Source organism: Bactrocera oleae, chromosome 2, assembly GCF_042242935.1.
Source record: "Bactrocera oleae isolate idBacOlea1 chromosome 2, idBacOlea1, whole genome shotgun sequence".
NCBI lineage: Eukaryota > Metazoa > Arthropoda > Insecta > Diptera > Tephritidae > Bactrocera > Bactrocera oleae.
Genome location: NC_091536.1, coordinates 94,060,811 through 94,086,852, shown reverse-complemented (window position 1 = coordinate 94,086,852; position 26,042 = coordinate 94,060,811). Strand labels below are relative to the sequence as shown.

General features: G+C 29.5%; 1 protein-coding gene across 37 annotated transcripts in view; it reads left to right on the top strand.

The window, feature by feature from the left end:
• slo (calcium-activated potassium channel slo) overlaps nucleotides 1-26,042 on the top strand; it is a 122,285-nt gene that overhangs the window by 83,755 nt on the left and 12,488 nt on the right. For 11 of the 37 annotated variants that reach the window (XM_070106032.1, XM_070106034.1, XM_036357018.2 and 8 more), the window contains 5 exons: nucleotides 6,154-6,225; nucleotides 19,308-19,382; nucleotides 22,721-22,753; nucleotides 24,194-24,350; nucleotides 25,174-25,239. In XM_070106032.1, coding sequence (XP_069962133.1) covers nucleotides 6,154-6,225; nucleotides 19,308-19,382; nucleotides 22,721-22,753; nucleotides 24,194-24,350; nucleotides 25,174-25,239 — 403 coding nt within the window. Of the gene's footprint in view, nucleotides 1-288; nucleotides 325-6,153; nucleotides 6,226-19,307; nucleotides 19,383-22,720; nucleotides 22,754-24,193; nucleotides 24,351-25,173; nucleotides 25,240-26,042 lie in introns of all 37 variants that reach the window. The other 26 variants (XM_036357033.2, XM_036357031.2, XM_036357030.2 and 23 more) reach the window with 11 other exon arrangements.

Here is a 26,042-nt window from a genome sequence, read left to right as displayed (position 1 = left end):
CATGTACAAATATTTAGCTAATCTTTTTTTCTGGAAGCATATATTTTTATAATTTTATATATTATAACATATATACTCATAATGTCGGTGTATTCCCGCGCAAACAAAACAAAAAAAAAACACTGTGTATTGTCATTAAAAACTGCATAACTCAAATTAAATAATTTGATATTACGCTGCCTATATATTATAGAATTATAAATATATATAAATATATTTACATTTATATAATGGTATTTTAAAAAATTTACAACTCATAAACCAAAACAATACGCATCTCCCGAACAGTGACAGTACAGCCGAGGACCAAATTTGATGATTTAGGTAAATTATTTTTAAACTAGTTTAATTAAAATACGTTACAATGCATATAATACCTTAAATTATATATTTTAAAAAGAACAAAATTAAATTAGAGAAATAAGATTCCAAAATTTTACACCCCAGAACTATCACAAATTTTAATAATATACACGAAATTTTTTTTAGAAAAAATTTAAGCAAATTTAAAATTCAATTTGCTTTCAAATAAAAAATATTCATGGGAATTACAACTAAAATTTTTAATTTTGTTTTTGTCGAACACTTACAACTACTAGGCTACAAATCAAGCGCCACAAAATCCAGTATCCGTTAGCATTACCATATTATTATAATTTTTTATTAATTAACCCTAATTAGTATTCTCAATTCAAATTTTTGGTTACTTTTGTGACCATTTTATTTCAATTTACTTTTGAAGTGCTAACACTTTTAGAGTTCAATTTATGTCAACACTCCCTTACCGTACAATTTTAAACTAATTTAAATTAAAATGCCAACATAATTTCTTCAGCGCAAAATTTTTAAATATTTGTATAGAAAAAATTCGCACAATCAAGTTTTTAATTTATTTTAATTTAAAATACATATATAATATATATAGAAAAATATTTTATATTGAAAAAATATTTATAAAAAGAAAGATAAAAAAGTCTTTTAGAACTGCCTAAATCCTACAAAATTGTCAAAAAGCAAAAACTATAATATTAAAAACCAACTACTTGAGAAAATGGCAAAAAAACTGAGAAAAAATTGTTGTTTTATTTATAAAAACTGTAATTTTCAAAAAATAAAAAAAAAATATTTTAAATTTTGTGTTAATTTTGGCATACATTTTATAATTCTTTATTATTAAATATTATTATTGTTACAATTTTCATTTCGTTTCATTTTCCCTGTTCCACCGAACACTTCCTTCAAAACTCTTTTAGATATACCTATACTATTTTATTTGTTCTTGTTTTCGATATAATTCTCCTCTTTACACTACCGTTACCGTATGATTGCTTCCTCAAAATACCTAGTTATAAAATAAGTTTCAATATAAATTCTCAATTTCTTTGACTGATTTCTGTAAATATGTTTGCCTGCGTTGCATTCTCTCCCTAGACTACCGAAAACCAAGGAGACATACCTACTTTTTATTTGTAAAGCAAAACCACAGAGGAAATTTACATTTTCAATTTTTTCTACTAAACACGAAAGTAAAATTGTAATAATTTTTTTCTTATTTTCAATATGGCAATACACCTCTCTAAATCACATTTTTTTAACTATTTTAGCACACTATTTTAAAAAACAAGTTTTAAAATTTTAGTGTGCACAGTAATTAGTAATCGAAATTAATTGTTTTCATACACACAAATTTATATGAAAATATTATTATTAGAAAAAGTTTGAACGATCATCAACTTTTTTGATGGTGTTTAAATGAAGGAGAACTTATTAAAAACAGATACTTTTCCAAATTGTTAGATAAATAAATTTTTAAATATATATGTATATTTTTTTCTTCCAGAATTGAGACCTCAAGTCGTTTCTAGTGTTTTTGAAAAGATGACAGAAGTTAAAAACGAAATTTTTTCAATACAGTTCAGTTTCAACCATATTTCATACAGGTCTTAACTCTGAAAATATAACGGTCTATTACTGAAGAAATGTCAAACATTATCACTATTGTGTAATTCACTTCTATTCGTCTGGCCTCAAAGCACATCCATTCAAACTATGTGTCTCAGACCTTTCTGTTTTCTGAATCGTTTTTATGATAAAAGTTTGTTTGCCTCGTGAAATTCCAACGCGGAAGTGGCCAATTGACACCGCCGAAGTGGCTAATAAAACGATTCAATAATTTGGCGACAATGAATCGGATTTTTTTTCACATGTATCATATTCTATGTCCTTTTACTGAAACAAGAGATGTCCAAGTCCGTGTCTTAAATTTTCGGGCACACCATATATTTTATTATGTCTTTCTAACCCTCTCCGAAATGACATTTCTCTTCGATCGCGCACAGGTTTTTCAGTCAAAGAAAAAAGAAAAGAACTAAGTACATATGTAAATCGAAAACAGGAAAATAGATTTTGCTGATAATATATCCCTAGACTGATGCCTTATGGACTGATTGTTAAAGCTCATTTCTAAAATTTTATAATAATATACGATTTTCACAATATATTATACTGCTCAACTTTCGTGAAAGCGAACTCGACAGTATTTTCTTAAATTGCAAATTATGTCAGTTTAGATTTAGTTATTGCTCTTTTAAATAAACTTTTAAGAGGGCTTTTAATTTAAAAAATATTTATCAGTTCCGAGTTCTCTTATTAAGAATGAAATAAATATCACACTTAATTAGAATTTACATACAAATTAAATAACATTCTTTTATCTTGCAATTGGCTTTAAACACATTAAATCATTTTTGGAACAGACACACACAAACGAAACACACTACTGCAATTTTTTTCCGAATAAGTTACTTTAAACCAAGAATTTTTTTAAACTTTCCCTTTTATATCAAATCTAAATAATCTGCACATAAACGTAAATTGCTTTTTCCTTTTGTTAGCTCGTCAATGTTCTAATTGCTGATGAGCAGTGCATGGACTGGCACAAACTCAAAACCAAACAATAAAGAATATTCATAAACATATACGTACATTATTATGTAATAAAAACAAAGATTATGCATTTATATGGTAATAATATAATTACATATGCATATGTATACAGTTATGTAATTACAAATGCAAGTATGAGCCCCTTATAGTGTATGTTATATACCACTTATGTAATTGCCCCATATTTATGGTTAATTGATTGATTGATGACACCAGACGTAGTTATATATTTGAATATTTGGACTTGCAATGTTGCTACTTAGGTATTTGAATTACATATATGCCTAATTATTGGTATTCGTTATGAGAATTATACAGTAATCAATTACAAATATATTTGTACAGCTAAATAAGTATGTATAATAGAGATTTATAAGCAGAAGTTTCGGTAGAGATTCGATAAAGTTTACGAACGTGCAATTTGATGTCTACAAGTAATTATATGCATTACAAGTACTCGAAACCGTTTGAAAATGTATTGCAGGCTATACATTTACGTTGAAAGTAAACTATATACCCATAGCAGCACAGGAGAGCACATTTGTTTAACTATAAAACTATATAAATTGCACGTTGCTCGATTTTTTATCTAATCTCGCACAAAATACCCAAACAAAAAATAATTAAAAATTATCAAAAACATTAATAAAACACTCACACACACTTGCAGGTCTAAATATTATGGTATAAAAATTAAATCTACAAATAAACAGTAACTTAAGCAATATATAGTACATACATATATACACATGAGTATGTAGAAAAATAAGTTATGCGTTTGTATGTATTTTCGGTAAAGTAAATTAGGTATCATTCACCCAAAAGCATTGTATGTAAACATAAACATCACTGCAATACGTTGGAAAGATTATATAAAACTATATATATATATATGTATATACCAATGTTTATACAAATTTACACTTGTTACAAAGCAAATGTAAATACGTTCTTGTAGTGTTTCACAACATATTACACAACTCTCTATTTATAAATAAGTAAAGAATATATAATCAGTTGCGTTTAGAGCATAGACAAAGAATTCGTAGGTGCGTATACGTAACATTTTAACAACTTACTTTAAATACAGTATTAAACGGCTGTTCAACATGATTTGATGAAATGATAGTAGGCACAACCAACACAACTGTAAATATGTATTAGTTACTCAAGTAGCTGTAATAATAATAATAAGAAATACGTTGCGTTCTTTTGCTTATTCCTAAGTACACTTTAGTACTTGTATGCAATAGTGCTGCTGATGAGAAGAGTATGGGAAAATTTAAAAGATTTATAACATAGATAAAAATTAAAACAATTTAAAAAATAAAAAGTATCGTAAGTTTAAAAAACAAAATTTAAAATTTAGGAAAAGTTTAAAAAAAAAATTATAAAGACATGGCAACCTTATGAAACCCCCTAGCTACGTGCCTATTGTGACTAATCGCTATCGTAAACGGCAACAACAATTGCGATTGAAATTTAGTTAAATTACAACGTTTTGGTTAAAAGTTTAGTTGCGTTGGATGCGGCTTTCGCTACGCCAGGATACACACACGCCGCTGCAGCTTAAACACTAATCGCGCATTTGAAGAACCGTTTGTTTATTTCTTTCGTAGCAGCAGTAGCGCAAGCTTTTGGTCTTCTTGACACGTACCAATTCGTAAAAGTATGCGCTGCCTTAAAACCTCTTGGCGATGGAATGGCTTTAGACAGCTCAACGATGAGTGTAGACAGTGCAACAAATAATGCGAAGTTATGTCTTTTAAAGATTTTTTAATCGTATGTAAAAATAATTTATAAACGAGCTGTTGATTGGCCTAAGGCTGAATACATATTAGAGTAACTAGTAACAATTATATAATATATAGCATATTTCATTAATAACTGAAAATCTTACGAATAATGAAAATAAATTTCTTACGATACTTAATGGTACCAACATCGAAACCCGTCGACAATTTTTCTGTTGACATGAAGGCCTTTGCTATTTGACGTACTTTTACTTCAACCGTAATGACGTCAGTAACTTCACTTTCTTTCATAACTCTCTTAAGTTGTGGAAGCCGAAAATTCGCAGAATAGCTAAGTTCGGCGGCTGAAGCAATATGTTATTATGGTGCAACATTATCTCACAAAAATGGCTTAGAACTTGATGATAATATTTCTTGTAGATTGTTTGGTCTTGTGTTAAGGATTTGCACAACTAGGACGTACACAATTCCTCAACACTAGTTTCTTTTATTCTTTAAGCTTTACTCTCCGAAGACATAATACCGATCATAAAAAAAGTTTCCATTTAAGAACTTAATTTAGATCTTCTGATTTGTATGACAGCTATATGCTATATTCGTCCGATCTAAACAATAGTTTCGGAGATTGTAGCGTTGCCTTGTACAATAATTTGCGTAAAATTTAGTGAAGAAAAAAGTGTCCTATACAAGAACTTGATTGTTATAGGTCTGTTTGTGCGGCAGCTATATACTATAGTAGTCCGATATCGGCGATTCCGACAAACGAGCACATTCTTTGAATGAATAGAAGATGCCAAAATTTCAGATCGATATCTCAACAATTCGCTTATAAACAAATGAACGGAAAGACGGACACAGCTAACTGTATTCATAAATTATTGTAACGCATTATATAAAACAGCAGGTAAAAAAAATGTCGGTATACTCAGTCTGACTTTTTTAATAAACGCCGAAGTTGTATAATTATTTTTAAATATTCGAGTATCAGTTTGCTAAAATTTATTTATTTAAATTCAATTATGTTGCTTTATATCAAAGAATATACTAGGCATTTCTCGCATTGTTCGTTGGACTATTTACAAAAAAAAATATAACCTATCATATACTAACATAATATATCGTATGGGTAAGGATATGAGCAACGATTCTTTTACAAATACAATGTCCCCTCTGCGCGCCTCGCTATGCCAAAGGTAGTAAGTCTTCTATAAACCAGTTTAATAGCGAATTTCATCAATCACTCGCATCGTTTACTTATGCGAAATATATCTAACTAATACTAAAACATAAGTGTTTATGTAGTAGCTATACATTAACATTTACAATTACATATGCATATTTATATTTTGGAAACTCAAATCGAAATTAAAACATTCATTGATTTCTTATATGTATTATATAAACATTTGAAGCAAAACCAAACAACAACAACAAATTGTAAACCATCTTACAGATGTGGGCATGATTATGATGCAGACCGGAATGGTGAATCAAGGCATTACCTCAGTCCTTAATCAAATGGAGGGTATGCAAATTAGCCAAACAAAAACCCTAAAAAAATTAATAGTAATAATAATAATAACAATAATTTTAGTCAATAATCCAAACAAAATTTGCTTAATCCAAAATTAATGCGTAAAAAATCACATAACAAAAATAAAAAAAATGCATTGCGTTACGTTGCCAAATACATAGTTATTACAGTAAATAAAAAGTAAATTGCTAAAATCATTAATTCAAAGCAATTGCCTAAAGTACCTAACAAAAGCGTTAACTATACCTAAGTTAACTAAACCAGAAGTTACAATAGTTAAATGGCTTTTTGCATAAGCAAAGCTGCGCTATTTCATGTAATTTTCGCAATTTCTTTTAAATGTGCCTTATCATACTTACATACAGCGTACATAACTGTAACGCCCCTACACTTACATACTACACTTATATACTTTCCATTTATGTGTATATATTTAACTATTTTTGGCTGCTATATGGAGTTAATGATTATTTACTCTCTCTTCTACCACATTAAATTGCTAAAAAATAAAAAGAAACCAAAAAAAAAATTAAAATACTAAATGCCCATCAAATGTATTGCTTAGCAACTTTGTAGAGTAAAAGTTGCCACTAAAAAATAATGCAAAACAATTTCCATACATAAGCCGCTTTCAAAATTGTACAGTTATCCATGCAGATAAGTAGGCGAAATACCTATCCTTCAAGAGAATTGCTGACGAAGCTTTAATTAGAACGAGCTTACATTAGGGCAATACAAGCTTAATACAACACGTTCTTTATGTAGACATAATTATAACCTGAGCTTCGCTTATCTAATCTAATATTACGACTCTTAAAGAAAGTCGAAAACTTGAGCTGGTAGTTTTAAAAGTTTTTTACGGAAGATAATGCAATTATATTGGTTCATAAGTTCACTATAAAAAAAAAAAAAATTTTCCTATATTTTAATAACCCCAAATATGGGTTGCTCTGTAAATGCTCCAAGCCAAAAAACCTTCTTTATCTATACAACAAAAAATAATTATATTGTTGAATTTAAAAATATTATATATTTACTCTTTAACAAGCTTAGCCATTCTTTAAAAGGAGCTAAAACATAAAGCATTTAGATATGTACAATATTTCATTCCACAAAAAGCTTTATAATTTCAGACAGATATTAACCCTTTATGCTGAAGCTTAAAACACGTATTCCCTCAGCGACTTAACTTCGAAGCTTTTAGAAGATGTAGATAGTACAATATATTAAAAATTTTTAAAAATAATAGTTTTTTTTGAAACAAATAACTTAAGACCAGGAAGATAATAGATTATAAAATTAAAAAAATTTACTTAATTATATATCCAGAGTATATTATCCAGATTAAATAATTATATTAAATATTTAATTGTTTAAGGCTAAATTTAAGTACCGCATGATAATTTAAGAATAACAAAGTCCCATATGAACTCTTCTAGGGCGAAAAAGATATGTATCATCTTCCTCTAATCCTATAGATATATTGTATGTATGAAGATTATACAGGTGATGCGATTAGTAGAGGTAAGCTGTGAGATCCAATGGGTTTCAGCCTTAATTTCACAAAGGCTCGATAGTCGACAACGTATTTCGATACAAATCTTTTTTATCGCTTCCTTTTAAGCCAATACAAGCATGCCAATGCGTAATCTAATTTCTATACCCTTGTTATAAGCCTCGGTTGGAATAGCCTTAAAATAATTTTGGGTTTTTCGGTTTTGGTTTATTTTTAGAATTCCCGTCGTTAAATTGTTCGATAGTGTTGACTCCATATTCGTCACCAGTACCATATTCGTCAGCTACATAGTCAAGCATCTCTTTTGCGACCACTACTCGATTTCGTTTTCGCAAAAAACTCAGGTCTTTTGGTACTGGACATTGACACGTTTCATACCCAAAACATTAACAAAAATTTGTTGGGTTGATCAATGAGAGATGTTGATAACCTCTGCTATCTCTCTGATGCCAACACGACGGTTTAAAAGCATGCGGCATGTTTTCGATGTTTTTTGCCACTCAAATACTTGTGTTCATGAGAGAGTAGACTCCCCAAAACACTTGTTCAATATTTTTTGAATTCTTAAATATTTCAGTCGTACGTTTAAAACTGATCAACTTTTGAGTAACATATTCAACAATACAATGAAACTCACGTTACCTTAAATAAGCTTATGTTATATAATTGAACGAACCCCAGACTTCAGTCAATGAATGACGATCGATTCTTGAACCATGTGTTTTGACAGATTCAGTGAAAGCCAAACTAAGATACAGTGATTATCAAATAAATACACAGATAAAGCTGGTAATACGTGCTATATGAGGGTCAGTCACTGGAATATATAACATTTATGCAGATACACATATCATCTTCATACTGTACAAGAAGAGTGGCTGATGTTTCACCGTTGTACAATATCTCACTATCATCATAACAATCTCTTTGCACTTCTTCCATATGTAAATCTTAAATTCATATATTTTTAATGAATTTACCTACTTCAATTTTCAATTTTCGATAATACTTAATCGTAAGAAAAAAAAAGATTTTATGTCCCTATGGCAGTAGTAGTAGTACTAACAAGCCACGGTCTAATAGGCAGACATGCAAGTAGACTTGGTACGCCATATAACGACCAATGTAGAAGATGTCAGGAAGTAGAAGAGGAGGAGACCATTAAACATCTTCTATGCGATTGTGCAGCACTATATAGAAAAATAATCGCAGCCATCGGTCGTGGGTCTTTGACGACGTCTCGGAGGTTGCGCGGATAAAACTTGTCTCACTGATGAAGTTCATTAGAAGTACGGGGTGGCCTCAGAGAGGAGCCAATAGAGAGAGGGGACCACAGTCCCGGTGGTATCACAATGGGCCTCCTAAAGGCCTAGGTGGGTCGAAAGACAGCCACATTACCTACCTACATATCATTGATATAGATTTTCTACAATTACTTGAAAACAGAGGGGCTATATCCACTTGCAAGTCAGAAATTTTTTTTGATTTTTTTTTTGAAAATGCGTTCTATTTAATAAATAAATAAAAAAATGTACATTTATAGAGTTTAATGTATCTCAATATTTGGCGATTCATCATCAAATTAACGTTCTTGATTCCATAAATTATCAAGAGGAGGACCTACGATAGTAAAATGTTTATCCTAACAATTATTTAAGATCCAAATCCAAAAACCAGAAAAATATTATTATTATTATAGAACTATTCAAGATTTTATATCTTGACAAATTTATCTTAGAAGTCGTGTGGAATTTTGAAGTAAGTTGGTCCAATCGTTTGTGACAAAATTTTCCTCAGCGACTCTGAAAAAGCATTTCGAGAAAAACGCATTTAAAATTTTGGGAGCCGATAACACTAAGTTAAAAAATTATTAGAAAATACACTCATAACTCCGAAGCTATTTACTTGATCAACAAATTTTCGGAGAATATTCTCAAAAATATGTACGTTCTATATATATAAAAAAAAAAAATTAATTTTTTGAACTTCAAATGTGTATATAACCCCTTAAAGACGCTATAAAGTACTATTTCTAGTCAACATGAGCTAAAGTGACGTCATAAAGCACATATAATATTAGCTTAAATTTACTGTTAGCAGATTAACTGTTTGATATCAAGTAATAAACATTAATGGGCAGGTCAACATTTTTAATATTGGGAATTAATTGCTAGCTGCACAGAAATATATAAACTACAAGACGTAAAAACAATAAGGAAACAAAGTAAATAAAAAATATCGTAAACTGAAATGTTTATCGAGATTTCTTAAACAATCAACTTTTTGTTCAAAAAAGTAAGTTTTACAAAATAAAATATATAATAATTTCGATAGATTTAAACAAATATAAAACTCCATCTTAAGCAGCTCAATGAAATATAGATAGTATAACTGGTACGAGCTCTGCGATTACTTATCCTTATATTATATATATATACAGACTAAAATATAATACTTTAAATAACTATCTACTAAATATTCAAACACTATCTAGTGTTTTCGTACTTAAGGCTATGGATAATGTGTCACGTCTGTTGTATTAAAACATAATTTTCTACTTTGTAAAATTAAAAGCATTCCTTTTGTTTTGTCAGTTTTTTTCATTCATTTCGACATTATTTCCTTATGTGCTAAATTTTGGTTTTGGTAATTTTGTGTTCCTTTTTTCTGTGATTTCATTTTGATTAGAATAACGAAAAACAAAAAAAATATCAACATAAATCTCTCATTATTCTGTCATTACCTTTTCACACCTTCCTCTCTAAACAAAAAACGTCAAACAAAATAAACTGTGTGTATTTCTATGAACGAAACAGTGGCCACATTCAGGAAAGGCGTCCGCGCCGTCCAAATGGTGGGACGTGCAAGTACGTATAAAAATTCAAATAAGCCTTTAATACATGTTCTTATTTTGTCTTTAGTTTTATTTCAATTTCAAATTCCATTTACTGGCATATTTTAATTTTGAATTATGTGTTTTCGGTATTATTCCCATGCGAAGCTTTATTAATTTACACCAACAAGCTAACATTTTCTATACATACGGCATAACAGACATTTCTGTTGTAATTCAAAGGGCATAAGTGCACATACATACATATACATATATACACTGTTATTTACATTTGAAAATATAAAAAAATTTCAAAATGTGCTAGAAAATATTTTTTGTTCAGAGTTCTTAGCGTATATACATAAGAAGAATCGGTCACGTGACTACCAAAAGCAAGTAGAATTTAAGGCAGCACAGTTTAATGAAGATAAAAACATAATTAGGAAGAAAAAATACGTGGTTGCAGCAAAAACTCAAGGTGGCATGGTTTTGCCGCGTCCTCCACTTTGCTCACGACCCGCCACATTTCCCTTAAAATGCTTACAAACTATTTTTATGTGTCGCCCTTCACTTCACCCAACTTAACAGTAAATCATTCGCCAATTATTCATAATAAAATTTAATTTCAAGCATAAATTCCTTAAACTTTTCCAAAATTTTTCATCTTTCATATCTTATTCTTCAAAAAAGTCATCTGTATATGTGTATAAGTGTTGTAACATTCAAAAAATAGAAGTGTGTGTGTGTGTGCATGTGGCCGTACGGAAAGCAAAAAATTACTACCAAAAATTTGATTGGCGACTTTTCTAAAAATGTTTTAAAATCGTGTAACTACAAAAAACGAAAACCAAAAATATATTTATAATATAAGCGTTATCCACATACACACAAACACACATGCACATCACCATTTATTAATATCACCCATGTATTATAAATTGATAATACTTCCTGCGCGTTATCAGTTGTACTACAATCGCATATCAATGCCCATTTACTTTAGTAATCGTCTATTTACCAACTCGCACACACCATACAATATATTTATTGCATAAACTATTTATCGTGTGTTTTCCTAATCGTTCTCATACTCGTAAGCGTTACAATTTCATTGTTTTACATGTTTTATCATACAATAGTTTACCCGTTATTCTGAATCTTTTACTAGTCGTAAATTTCTGCAAATTTTTTCGCTGTGTAACATAAAAGATCATGAATCACTACAAAGTCTACACATTCTTAAGTTTTAGTTTATACAAACCGTTACCAACATACACACGCAAAAAATTTCACAAAATCGACGCTGTAAATTATTAATCTTCATCTTTGTAATCATTGCTGTGTCAGACTTTTATTATCGTATCCTTTTCATGCAACAGTAGTTGTTCTATTTCTCCTTTCGTTTATTATTTTTTAATTTTTTTAATACTTTAATTTAGTTATTTTTATATTTTGTCGTTTATTGCGGCCACAAATATTTTGAAATATGATTTTTAATATGAAAGTAATCACGTTTAGGGAACAAAAATAGGAAAAATGGAAAGAATACAAATAGTCACCCCTTACAAGGCCTTTCAAATATCATTACAGTTACAATAAAGATAGTTGCCAGTTATAATGTGATGGTCTTGAAAAAGTCAAGCTTATCTAATTTGACCTTTTACCAAGTCGAAGTCATTTAGACTTGGAAAATATTTTCTAAATAATTTATTATTTTAGATATCCTAAAATAATATTTACCGAACCTTTACTAAGAAAGGAAAAATTATCGGTCCTAACCTAAAAATAATACATTGATCTTTAATTACTCTTAACTGAAATATTAAAGAAAATCAAGTACTAGTGTCTTCTTCTACTTAAGACAGCCTACAGACGTATTATAATACTTTTGTATATTATGAAACTTGGCTTTAGACTCTTGACGAATTCCAAACTTTATTCAGGTAAGTATAACTATTGATTCTGCCTGCGAATTACAACTATGATATAGACTCAATATCATCATATGACAAATGAAATTACCTTTCGTCAACCAAAGAAAATCTCTACCAATGTCTCCTAAAAAATTTTGTCCTTTCTCTCTCTCCATGGCAGAGACTATGAAATTCAAAAATCTGTGTCAAAGAAATTCCTGACAACGTTAAAATCAATTTCGTCTCTAATAGACTTGTTTTACAAATATGAAAAATAATTTCTTATAATAATGGCTATCTCTCTCACAAATATATGTGCTATAGAGCTTTTGCCCACTTGTTTGTCAGCCCTGCCATTTTTTATGCTTTCGTATTTATTTATTTTCGTTTTTAAGGCTGCAATAAACGTTATAGTCATAAGTAGCTATACATAAAACCTCTTTAATTCTTTCTCTTAATTTTAATTAAACAATTTTTTTATATTCTTTTAAATCTTTAAAAATATTATTTATGTAATCGACGTTGTGTCTTAATCAATATGTATTTTCACTGACCTATTCAAATTGTATGTGTATTAAATTACAATATTATATTTAAACCAAAAAATAATAATACAACAACAAACAAAAATACAACAAATTTGTACGAAATGGCTAGAAGACGATGAGTATTCGCTCTACTCAAGTAAGTGCAAATATACATAACTACATAGTACAGAGTATATAATGTACTTGCAATTAAATTCGAAACACTAATTAACAACTCATACTCGTACAAACAATAATGAATTGTTGGATTGGTTCTACATTTAATATATTTTCTAGTTTTTTTTTTTTTTGTGAATGTGTGTGTTAATAAACACTGAACCACAGAACGCTCGAAAATGCTTTGCTGTCGACCTCGGTTAGCGAGTGCGGCTTGAATAATTGCTGCATATACTGGTGCATACATAGTCAACTGTTTATGGAACAATGTTGAAACGCAAATATATAGTTACATATGTATTGATTATAAACGTTTTGTATTCAGCTCTTAAAATTGTACTTAGATTTTAGACTGGTTTTCTAAGAAATACATTCGATATTTGTTTTTATTTAATTTTGAAATGAGATATTCTTTGTACTTTATTAAAATAATTACTAAATAGGTATTTTTCGTATGTGTGTGTTCGGATCGAGTTTATATATTATCTAATTGTTGTAATTTTTGTCTGGGTTCTGATCAACAGAAGCGTTCGCATAGCATTTGCAGGTTATAAATATACATATTCTTATGAATTTATATATTATATATATATAAGCATATGTATAAAAATATATTTACATAAATATATCACATATATATTTTTTTTGTTTTGCTTAATCTGCTTAGGTATTATAGAATTCGCTTTCGATTACAAATTTTGCATAAACTAAATATAAATGCATCTATGTGATATGTATGTATGTATTTATTGAATAGGCACTAAGAGATATTTATTTATGTACATTATGCTGTTAAAAATGGAAATTGCAATGTGACCAATTTTTTTATATGATTTTTTTAATTTTCTTGTGATTATGCGCATAGAAATTTGAAGTTATAAAATATATGAAAAAACGTTCACTTTGTCTGTACCGGAGCTATAACACATTTAATAGGTGCATTTCTTATAGCACAAAAACATATAAAAAGGTCCTTTCTTGATTTGAATCGGTTAGCTTATATGACTATATGCTACATGAGCCCGTTCTGAAGAATATATTCGTAAATTGTATCCTTGCGTTGACATCTTGTCAGATAAAGAGCTTTTCTGGATTTTGTTCATTCAGTTTGTATGACAGCTTATGCTATAGTGGCAGCTTTTTGTGGAGGAAAAAAACGTTTGCACAATTTCAGAGATCGATATCTCATAAGCTAAGGGACTAGTTTACAAATATAGAGACTGGCGGCTGGATAGACGAAAATGATTAAATCAGCTCAGCTCGTCACGCGCTGGTGTTAAAATCTTCATGTCAAACTTATTGTACCCTGTACAGGCAGCTTCGACGTTTTGGACACAATTCTAATGCTATAAACACAGTAAAAGCAAAGCTATCGAATAGAAGCCCACGTTAAAAAAAATCTTTAATAAAATTCGGTCAACGCGCCGGTAAACATCAATATATATTGAAAATTAGGCTATACAGGTATAGGAAATTTTGGAGCAAGTTACCCTCTTTCATATTCTTGAAAATCAGAGAAATAACGGTATATGTAACATTCTCACACTTCTATAAGAAATTTTAAAACGAATAAGCTCGATTAAAAGGGACAAAAAACTAAACGTTAATTAACTTGCATCTGTCACTAAACCCTTCCACGCAGTGAGATGATAAACTCTCTTGATACTTAAAAGAGAAATAAAACAATACGTATTCGATATCAAACGAATCTTATGGGACTGAGTACATGCCATTTTCGTTCGTGGTATTAAATAACATTTTAAATATTTTTTAATGAGAGGTGATAGGGCAATTTTAATGTAGGTGCATTGTTTGGAAATGACAAAGCTCTACTTTTTCGATACTTTGGCTCCTTGATATTAAGCAATTCATTTTTGGGTTTTGTTTGTATTCATATGATGTACATATGTATTCAATACCAAACACTTTAGCATGAAAAATAAATCGAATCAAATTACGAAGTATTCAAAAATCTTTATACCCAAAATTGGTTGTTAAATAATATACATAGTATAAGGAATATTTCCAAAATTTGTTAACTTCGAACTAGCCATGCGTTAAAATGTTATTTTTATTAATAAAATCTAATCAAATCGCTTCGCCGTTATTAAGGGATGTTATCAAATACATTGAGAAAAACCAATAACAAAGCAACGAGTCTCAAGATAGATTCTAACTCTCAGGATATTCTGAATATCACCGAAGACCCAGATTATAACTGAATGCTCGATAACCATAGCAACGCGTTAAAAAATACATAGTTCTATTTAGTCTTTGTTAATTATGTATTACTTTAGATTGTATTTACATGTTGAGGTTTTTAAAAAAAGGAACTAATTAAATTGTATTGTAGTATAGATATTAAATTTTTGCAATGCATTGTAGAAGCATAAGTATAAGAATGTATAGTAGAATTTAAAATTATGTGTCGGTTGTATAATATCAAACATATGTATAGAAATATATTAAAGCATATATGGTGTTAAGTTCATTTGCACGTGTAGAATAATGTACGTATATATATATTCTAGATATATTAATTATGAAGTTATATAATATTTTAAATTGGTAGAGCACAAACATCTTAAATCTATAATATAGCTAAAGTTTTATCAACAGTAGCCGCATAGTATTACTATAACTATAGTTCCCAAAATTTGGAGTTCTAATTGAAAATTATGCATAATTTAAAGGACTTATGGGTGCCAGAAATCCAGTACATATAAGCCAATATGCGAGATTACCATTGAAAAAAACAGTTTTGTTCTAATTTTTTTCGACATGAAGACGTTTTAGTGGTGTCACATCAATTTAGTGTCCAGAATTTCACACATTTTCGGATGGAAAATAATGTTTTAGGGTAGCAAAGCGTCTTAAAGAAATAAGTTACATATTTATATAGCTCACAATCAAGATAGTTCAATCTGACAAAAGCAAGAATCTAAGTTTAGCATAAGGGAGAAACAAAAGTTCCAAACATAAGCCATCATACAGATTTGTTTTTTTGTTGCCCTGGATACCTTAGCTAAATTTTCATGTTTTCAAGTGTCCAGATTACGAATTTATTTCTGAAAGTAGTGAATGTACTCTTGCTATTATGATTATTAAATGTCATATATTTTGATCAATTATCAGATTGTTAGTAATACATGTATTGTAGTTTTCCAGTAATGATTTTTTGCTCATACAAGCATTATGTGATCCCCACACTCAGACCCCGCACTGAAAATACGAGCACAATTAAGCGGACGGTTTTAACCAAAATGAATTGTGGATGTTAAGACTTACTGTTTTCCCCAACGGAAATTTTTCTCTTGGATTTCAATGGTATGCCAATGATTTACCCTCAGAAAAAATTTTGTCGATTTCCTGAAATCGATACAGTCTTCCGATGCAGGTGAATCTGAGAGTAAAACTTCTACGCAAAAATTATTGCCACAACATGAACTCAGTGATATAATGCGTGATAAAGTTAGGAATGATAAAGCTATTTTTCAAAACAGGAGATGTTGGAAAATGTTGTTTTAATTACATTTGTTGAAAATTTGAGAAGTTAAGTAAAAATAATTGAAAGGTGGAATATTTAGTGGTCATTAAATACGGCACGTAATGAAAGATACAGATTTTTTTCACGTTTTCTGATCTTTCTAATGTAAAATGGAAATAAAGATTTAAAAATAAACGAGAGCAAATATTACAAATCATTGATAGTTTTATAAATTGTGGGCGCAAATATATCCAACACCGATCTTATATCTAGGGCAACAAAACCACTGTTTATCAGTGTTATTGACAATCAAGAATGAACTTAGTAACTAAAGAAAAAAGAGGGGGTGGTTTGATCGCACCTTTGATAACTTCTCATAGTTCATTACTGTTTTTTTTTGAAGGTTCTATTTTTGGATTTGTTTTATTTAAGGACTGAACATTTCTTGCAGAAATTAATCCAACTCTAGTAGTTAGCCAAAATCTTATTTAACAGCTTTTTACAACTGGAACTGGGAAGCAGGCAAAAAGAAGTTTTTATCACAATTTTTACACAGTTATACACTCATTACATATTATAAAGATATCTAGGTAGATATGCAGCGTTTCTTAGAAAATATGTACAACTTAATTATACAAATGAACACTTTGGAAAGTAACAACTTTATAAGCAACTTTCCTGCTTAGCTTTGCTCGCAGAATGCTTGTGCATCATTGTACCATATATGTATGTATTTACTTTTAAAGTAGTTACCAATTCTTTTTGCGGATATAACTTCAACAAATTATTCACATATATATATAAAATACTAGTAGTTAGCAATTAAGTCGCCGTTTAGTTGATGTTGCCATGCATATATGTATGTAGTTAAAGCTAAGCTTGTTGTCTATGTTAACGAATCCATCCATAATTTATATATTATATATGTTTGTTGCTTTGCATGTTGCCAATTTTCACTCTCAATTCCTTTTTCTAGACTTTCTAGTCGCATTTTTGTGTAATTTTGTATTTATTATTGCATAATATCTTTCAATCACCAAACAAACAATTATATACAAACACTTTAAATACACGATTCTAACTAAATATTGAACTGAGCATGTGAAATAGTTGCCTTAAATTGATTTCCTCTTTCCAAAAGCTGAAAATTTGCATTCGAACTCGTTGAAAGAACATGTTTGCTTTCACTTTTTGTACATTTTGGATATTCTTCTTTAATCGAATCCTTTTACACTTTCTCTAAACTATGATTGCACTAATTTTAAATATTTTAGGTTATGAGTTAAGTTAATTTTCAATTAAGTTAATCTAATTTAATATGTTAATTTATAACATTAATTTTTTTAAAGAATTTTCGCTTGTCTATACTACATAGCTAAAAAGGTTTATCTATATAATAATAAAATTACCACCTTTCGTAAAAGACGTCAGTTATATGTAGCTCGTTTTCTACACCTGTCCATACAGTTTAAATAAATAGTCGACTGATGACATTGGAGAATCAACAATCTTTCTATTTACTGGAAATATTTTTAAAGGTTCTTTGCATTACAATTTTCCTCACTATATTACAATCTAAGAACCTACAGCTTTGAATTCGCTGAAACTAAGAAGTTTTTAGAGAAATATGCTATTTCTTGAGCATAAGTTCTGGATTGACCACGATTTTTGAGATATCAAATAATTATTTAGCAAAAACCCCTAGAATATCTAACAATATGTTCTCTATCATAAGGGTACACTCTTAATTCGAAATATTGGTCTGAAAAAAATGTATTTGTTTAGAAACTATATATTACAAATATAAATTCTGAAAATCAACACTTTCCCATCCTAACTAGGGTTCTGCCAATGGTGGTACTCACCGCCATCTAGCGTGTATCATACGTTATTGGAAAAAAAATAAAAAAGTCGTTAAGAAAATGTTTTTGATGTCATATATATAAATATTAAACTATGCAAAGATCTGTTGCCTGTGCTTTGCTTAAAACTTTCAAAACTTCGATTTTAAAAATTAAATGTGCAGGATTTTTAAACGCAATGCAAGCGTAAGGTCTTACATGATAACTTACTATTATATACTGAAATAAATGTCAAAGACATGTTTATTATTATTATCTATATATTTTATATGGATTATCGAATTCATAAAATCTGTAAATTTCATACAAGCGAATATATCTTATTAATTTTTTGTATTAATTTTAATAATATTTTCTAAATATTTCTTTTTTTAATATTTTACACCTTTTTTTTCTGATATCCCATCTTTACTTCCTGTTACCTCCAGTAACAAAATTTTAATTCAAACTGTTTAGTTTAATTTTTACTAGTTATCTTAAACAAAGCCTTAAAAACAGATAATTTAATTTAAACAGTAAAATTAAATTTAAATTAATTAAAAACCAAATAAATAGCAAGCAACATGTAGAAACGAAAACAAAACGCTCATAATTTATTTATTGCTCACTCATTGAAATTATAACCCAAAATACCAAAATAAAAAGAAAACATGAACCAAACAAAAGTAAAACTAAAATTGCAAGACATATTAATAAATTAAAAATACAAAATGAAACATAATTTCTTTCGAGAATGCTGATTAGTGAATATCTTACAGATGATTTCCATCCAGCACCCACATTTACGCCGCCAGAGTTGCCCAAGCGGGTGCATGTGCGCGGATCAGTAACGGGTAATGCAAAAAACTCTACAATACCTAAACTATTACACACAGTTCGCGCATCATACATAGAATACTTTTCCATCTATCCCTACTGAAAAAGCAGCATTATCGGTTCAATCATTATTATAAATCTCATTCCAATTCATTCACAAATTCATTAAAAACAAATACTTTCCAATGAAAAAAAAGGAATTTTTTCAACATGCGCTAAATTGTATTTGCTAAAGTTAAAAAGCAAGAAATAAATAATAAAATGAAATTTTGTAGACACTTACATGCACACGCACTCGTATGTACAAAATGTAATATCGATACATATTTCTATGACGCTCTTGTGTTTTTTTCTGAAACTTTGAGTTGGCAATTTATCTTTATTTATTTGATATATAAATAAGTGTTTTTATTGACGAAGTTCTTACTTTATTGTTTATTTAGAATTTTCTTGAATCTTTTGTGTTCTTTTTTGATATTAAACTCAGGATTAGGATCTATAAAGATAACATTTTTTTGATTTTAGTTTGAACCTACAAGTGAGTATATATGTTCTTCTATCTTGAGTCCCAGCATTCATTATTGGATATTATTCGACTGAATACACCACGTCGAACGAGAATTTTCTGAATAAAGTTGAACCTTTTTTAAACGCTGTTCAGGCGTAAGTCTTTCCATGACGAAATGCCAAACAATACTGAAAAAACATAACATGGCAGCTTGACACATCCTATGCGTCATCTGTCAAAAAAAGTCTATTGAAGAAAGTACCTCTACTTGGAATATAAAAGGTCAACCAACAAGAACGATGAGATGTTAAAATGAAACAAAACACTCGAATTTGGTCAAAAGGGGTTGTTATGCAGATAATTTTATGCAAATTATGGTTTGAATAAAATGTCGGCCAAATGCTTCGTTTGCATATCTCCACCCACTTACGCTAATTTTCGTTGACCCGGTGCAGCATTTGGGCTAATATGCGCTGAATGTTGTTTTTGAGCTCCTCGAGCATTGCTAGTTGATTGGCGTAAACCTTGAAATTAACATACCGCCAGAGAATATAATCTAGGGGCATTAAATCGCAAGATCTTGGCGCCCATTTTACTGGGCCATTTTTCGAGATAAACGAGTCGGCAAACTTTGCACGCAATGTGTTTTAAACGAGAAAGATGAGGTGGAGCAAAGTTTTGTTGGAAATAGAGATTTCATCAAATTCGGGGAAAAAAAGTCGGTCAACATCGTGCTATAAAGCTCGCTATTGATGGTAACGGAATTTCCCGTCTCATTCTCACTCATCAAAATAAATAAAGGCTTGACGATGCCGACATACCACAATCCGCATCAAACGATGCATTTTTAGAGATGCAATTGCGTTTCCTGAACCACACAAAGATTTGACTCATCGCAATAGCGACAATTTTGTTTATTGACCAAGCCGGTAAACCAGAATTGGGCCTCATCCAAACAGACAATTTTTTGATGAAAATCGTCGGATAACGTGAATTTGCATAATAATCTAATAAACAATATAATTTCCAAGCGTTGTACCAAAGTGAAACGTGACATGATGAAATGGCAACCCTTACTGAACACACTGGTGATAGTTGTAATTAAGAGTTCTTTTGACTTCACAGGCTTAGGGTAGTTCTAAAGAAATAACCTTACTCCAACTCAAGGCGGATCTTTAAATTTTCTAATCTAAACATAGTTATATCAAAAAGATCTAAGAATTTTCAAATTATTAATGAAAAATCTTGCACATTATAATTGAAAATCAATCAAGGAACTACCTACTACCTTTAATACTAATTTTAAAATGAAATGTTGATATTTGAAACCATTTCTTTATTAAAGTTAAATATACTTTACTAGTAGTTAGTAGTTTCAACGCCCAGTCTTTAGGAAACCCTTTGGGGATTTTTTAATATTCCATATCTATTAGAATACCATGGATAAAATTTTCAACGATTTCGTAGACGTGATTTCGTTGGAAACACAAAATAACTGTTGGTAAAAGAAATTTACCAAAAATCATGAGGGCCATATTTAAGGTTAGTTCTATGATTTCTTTACATTAACGTGTATTTAAAATTTGTTTATTCAGAGAGATTTAATTACTTTTCAAATCATGCAATCCCCATAAAATAGTCGTAAAAAATAATTAAAAACCGTTAACACCGTTAAATTAGTGTCGTGAAGTAGGTAACACTATTACCTACCAATTAGTTTTCAGCTACCTGTACGTTTATATATGTTTGTTTTGTTTTCCAAAATCTCTAGAACCGGTTACTTATATAAAAAAAGTAAATACATTTACCGTTTAACGTGTGTGTTAACTATAAACTGTAAAAACAATAATAATAACAAAATATTAGTGATGAGAGTTTCTCTTTATAAATGTGTATTAACTTTGACATTTACTCGTTCCACTACTTGTATAACTAAATCAATTACTACTATTCCTATTGGTACTCATTACTGTATTTGAAATGAATATTTTTAACGTTTTTCACTGATTTGCTTTCTACTATAAATATACTATGAATTATGCTTGTTAATTACTATTTCAACTAATAAATTGTAAAACTTGTAATTTCATCTACATATAAATGTGTGTATATACAAGAACTTGTAGTCACTACAAATCAATTATTTCATAACTGTTATATAATTTATTTTGTGTTTATGATAAACATTTCCTCAACATATACTTGTATTACTTTGTACTCACACACTTTCTAGTACTATTTTTCTCTCTCGCTCTTCTACATAGAATTATCCTAATTCGTGATTGGAAGTACAGTAATTAAATACTTTATAGTTTAATTCAATTCCAATAGCTTCAAATATACTTCTTTTACCGTTGAACTAAATAGTCGCAAAAAATTTAAAAGTGTTAAACACTTGAAATAGATAAAGAGTAGTCCAGAGAATTTCCAAAACTAATAAAATATATTCTACATGTATATCTATAACAATTGCAATACGTCAGTGTTCACGCTCAAACGCTAACTTGCAACAAGAAAACAGTGAAAATAAAAACAAAATAAGTAGTTTTTAGCACACGAAAAACTGCAGCAAACTGCTAAAACAAAATAATCATCTGGTACTGTTTTATTTCACATGCTTTTTAATTACTTATATTACATACTATTTACTCACTCACTTACTTATGTATTAGTGTCGCTGTAAAAGACAACAACACAACCAAATTGTATTACACACGCGTACAAAAATGTTTGAAAAATTTACCTTTCTTTTCAACCTAATCGCCGCAAACATAACAAATGCCCATTTTCTAAAGTTTGTTTTCTTTTCTGTATATACTTTTTTTAAAACGCTTTGGTGGTGATTAGGTGACATGACACGCGATAGAGAGGATGTGAACCGTAAGTATTTACAAAGTGTTGTGTTTTGTTTAAATGTTCATCAGCAGCGGCTCCATTGAAGCCAGCGACATCTTTCAAAAATAATAGTTATCAATTTGACTCTTTTTGCCCTGACCGCTCGAACATTTCCTTAGGCCGAGGAGGTAGTGTACACTTACTAGGGGCATCTACAAAATTTTAATAGTAAGGGTGTAAACTGCCTTGATAAGCGAGCCGGTATATTAGATTTAACTTCAGACAAGAGGAAAGAATTGCAAATTGTTCCATTTAGGGGTTTCACTAATAATATCATGCCCAGCATTTCCCTACGACTATTAAGTGTAGGAAACTTTATAAGTTCTAATCGACTAGTGTATAAAGAAAGACTTAACCTAGAGTCCCAACGGAAATGCCCTAAGGCGAAAATGTTTTAGATTAGCGTTTAACAAAACTAACAACACGAAAGATTTACTTGATCAAAGGGGAATGATTCACAGATTCAAGCAAACTCGTTAGAGTAGATTTCCCTTTACGAAATCCACGCTGAGAAGAAGAAATTAGCTTCAAAAGGCTTTGAGTATATAAATTGTTTTCAAACTGATTACAAAATTAAGTGTATAAGATGTCACTGACTTTAAAAGAATTAAACCTGAAAATATAGGAAATATCTCCAAAATGTATAAAATAACCACTAAAAATTAAAAAATACTTCATAATTATATTAATATCGCAGTGTGTGTACTAGGAATTTAAATATACTGAAACAAATAAATCCAGGTGTTTCGCTCCCCAAAGCAATAATGTACATATAATATATGAGTTAATCTGACTGAATTGAAAAAGAAATTACTACGTAGACTTGAATATTAATTTGGTTGTTGTCCTATAACAGAGGGTGCCTCAAAAGTAGCGATGACTTTTTTTCGATTAAGCATTCACTTAAATGTTATTGGTATTTATAATTACAAAAATTATATACCCATTATATTAAAGTATAGTTCTTATGTTTCGCAAGCAAACAAACAAGTTTATTTGCGAACTTATAAAGACACGATAATTCACAAATATACCAACTTTTTGGTTATTTCATTACATACGTTCAAGTACTGGAATCGGAATTTCTTATACAAGGAAAATATATACTAATATAGGAAAAAGTTTCATCTCTTGAATTAGGCAGTTCACCTAAAAGACAGTCTAAATTTTCTCGGCCTACAGGGCGCGCTGTTATTGTGCAGAATCAAGAGTCTCTTTTAAAAAAGTATCTAAATAATATTAATAAAAACTAAAAAATGATGTCAAGACTACCTTGGAAATTTTGAAGCACCCTCCTATGTAAATATGTCTAACCTAAAATTATGTTAAAAAACTATTAAATAATATCTTTGTGTATGGATGTATTTATGTTTTATGATTATTCGAAATATGTAGTCTAAGAAATCGTAAAATTTTTATTTACAGTCATAAATCGCAATGGTCGCCGCACGAATGGCACCGGCAACGGTAGTACAGGGTTGCATATGAATTCAATAGCTGCGAAACAAGTTAACAAGGTGAAACCAACAATTAACCGACAACAGGTTGAGGGTCAGGTGATATCACCATCACAATACAACAGGTGAGTATGAGGAGACTGCATATTATAAGTAAACATATACATATGTAATGTATATTATGTTCTGTATTGAATAAATATATGCTGAAACGCTTAGAATAACTTTTTATGAAAAAACTTTAAAACAGACCTGCTTCAAAATTAAACTGTTTGAAGTGAAAAAACTAATAATAAAATATAGTTATATTTATAATATAATATAATAATATCAAAAAGTTATATTAATTTCAAAAAATCAGCGTCTAGATATATATTAAAAAAATAACTGTAATAATATCGACATTTTTAGTTTAGCTGCTTTTAAGCGCGCCCACTTTTCCAAATTGCAGTCTACAAAGTGTTAGTTAGCAGTGCCCAAGCAATAAAAAATATTTAAATTGAAAAAGATAGCATTTTAGCAAATTTTTAATGTTTAAGTTATATTATTTTTGCGCTGTGTACTTTCACTCATATATAATTTTATTTATACTTTGCGCAAACTTTTGCAAAAATCATCTAGCATTTCATTTTGGCATAACATTTTTTGCAGTGTAAAAAAATTTTTAATTTTTAACATCTAAGTTGTTTTGTTTTTTATAAGTCTCTAACAGCAATCGTTTGTAAAATATGCAGCTTATTGATTGTATTTAACTAAAAATTAAGAAAAATTTCAAAACTTTTAACTTTCACAACTCTGAAAATATGTTTCTCTACTAATATATATACTCTTATACATACATGTATGTATTATGTTTGTAAGCAATGTCAAACGCAAATATGTATTAACATAGTAACAATAATAATAACAGCAAAAAAAGCAAACTCTTAATAAAAAATTTTGTTTCAGGCCGCCAGAAAACGATGCTAACCCATATGCGGGCTATCAACTCGCTTACGAAGTTAAAAAGCTCATGTATGCGTCCATTCTAAACTTATAAAAATTTCGAATGCTTTCACTTAAAATGTCACACAATACATAGTTGTTGTTGTCTTTTTCACTACTATTCTACAACGTTTGTTTCACACTCTTATTCACCTACTTTTTCTATCGATTAATTATCTATCGTCTTTGTATATTGTCGCATTTACTTGTAGCACCAGCAATATTTGCAATATGATATTGCATGTTTTTGTTGTAATATAATTTATTGTAAAGGTGTGTGTGTCTACATATGTAGCTATGTAAATAATTTACAACTACAAGTATTTGTATGCACTCTTCAATCATATTTTGCAATTTTTCGTACATTTAATACGTCGCTGTATTTGCATCCAATTTTCAAACATCAATGCAAAAACAAAAACATGTAGTTTTATTTCGAAGAAGTATTAAAATATTTTTGCCATACTTCATACACGATTTTTCGATCATAAAATTCATGCCACAATTAATGTACTGTGCGTTTGAATATATGTATAGTACATACTACATCTTAAGCACAAAACCAAACACACAAACTCATATTATCACACGATTTACTCAATATTTACTCGCTTTTACGAGCTTTCGTTTCGAATCACTCACTTTAACACTCGCCTCGCCGTGGCTTAATGTCAATTCCACTCAAACAAAAATACAAGTATTTTCAATGTGTCATTTTTGTTATATATATCCATACTTGTATAAGCATAAGTCGATTTCATAATCATTTTGCAATTGCATCAATTTATTACAGTTAAATAAGCATTAATATAATCGTCATTGTACATTGCCTG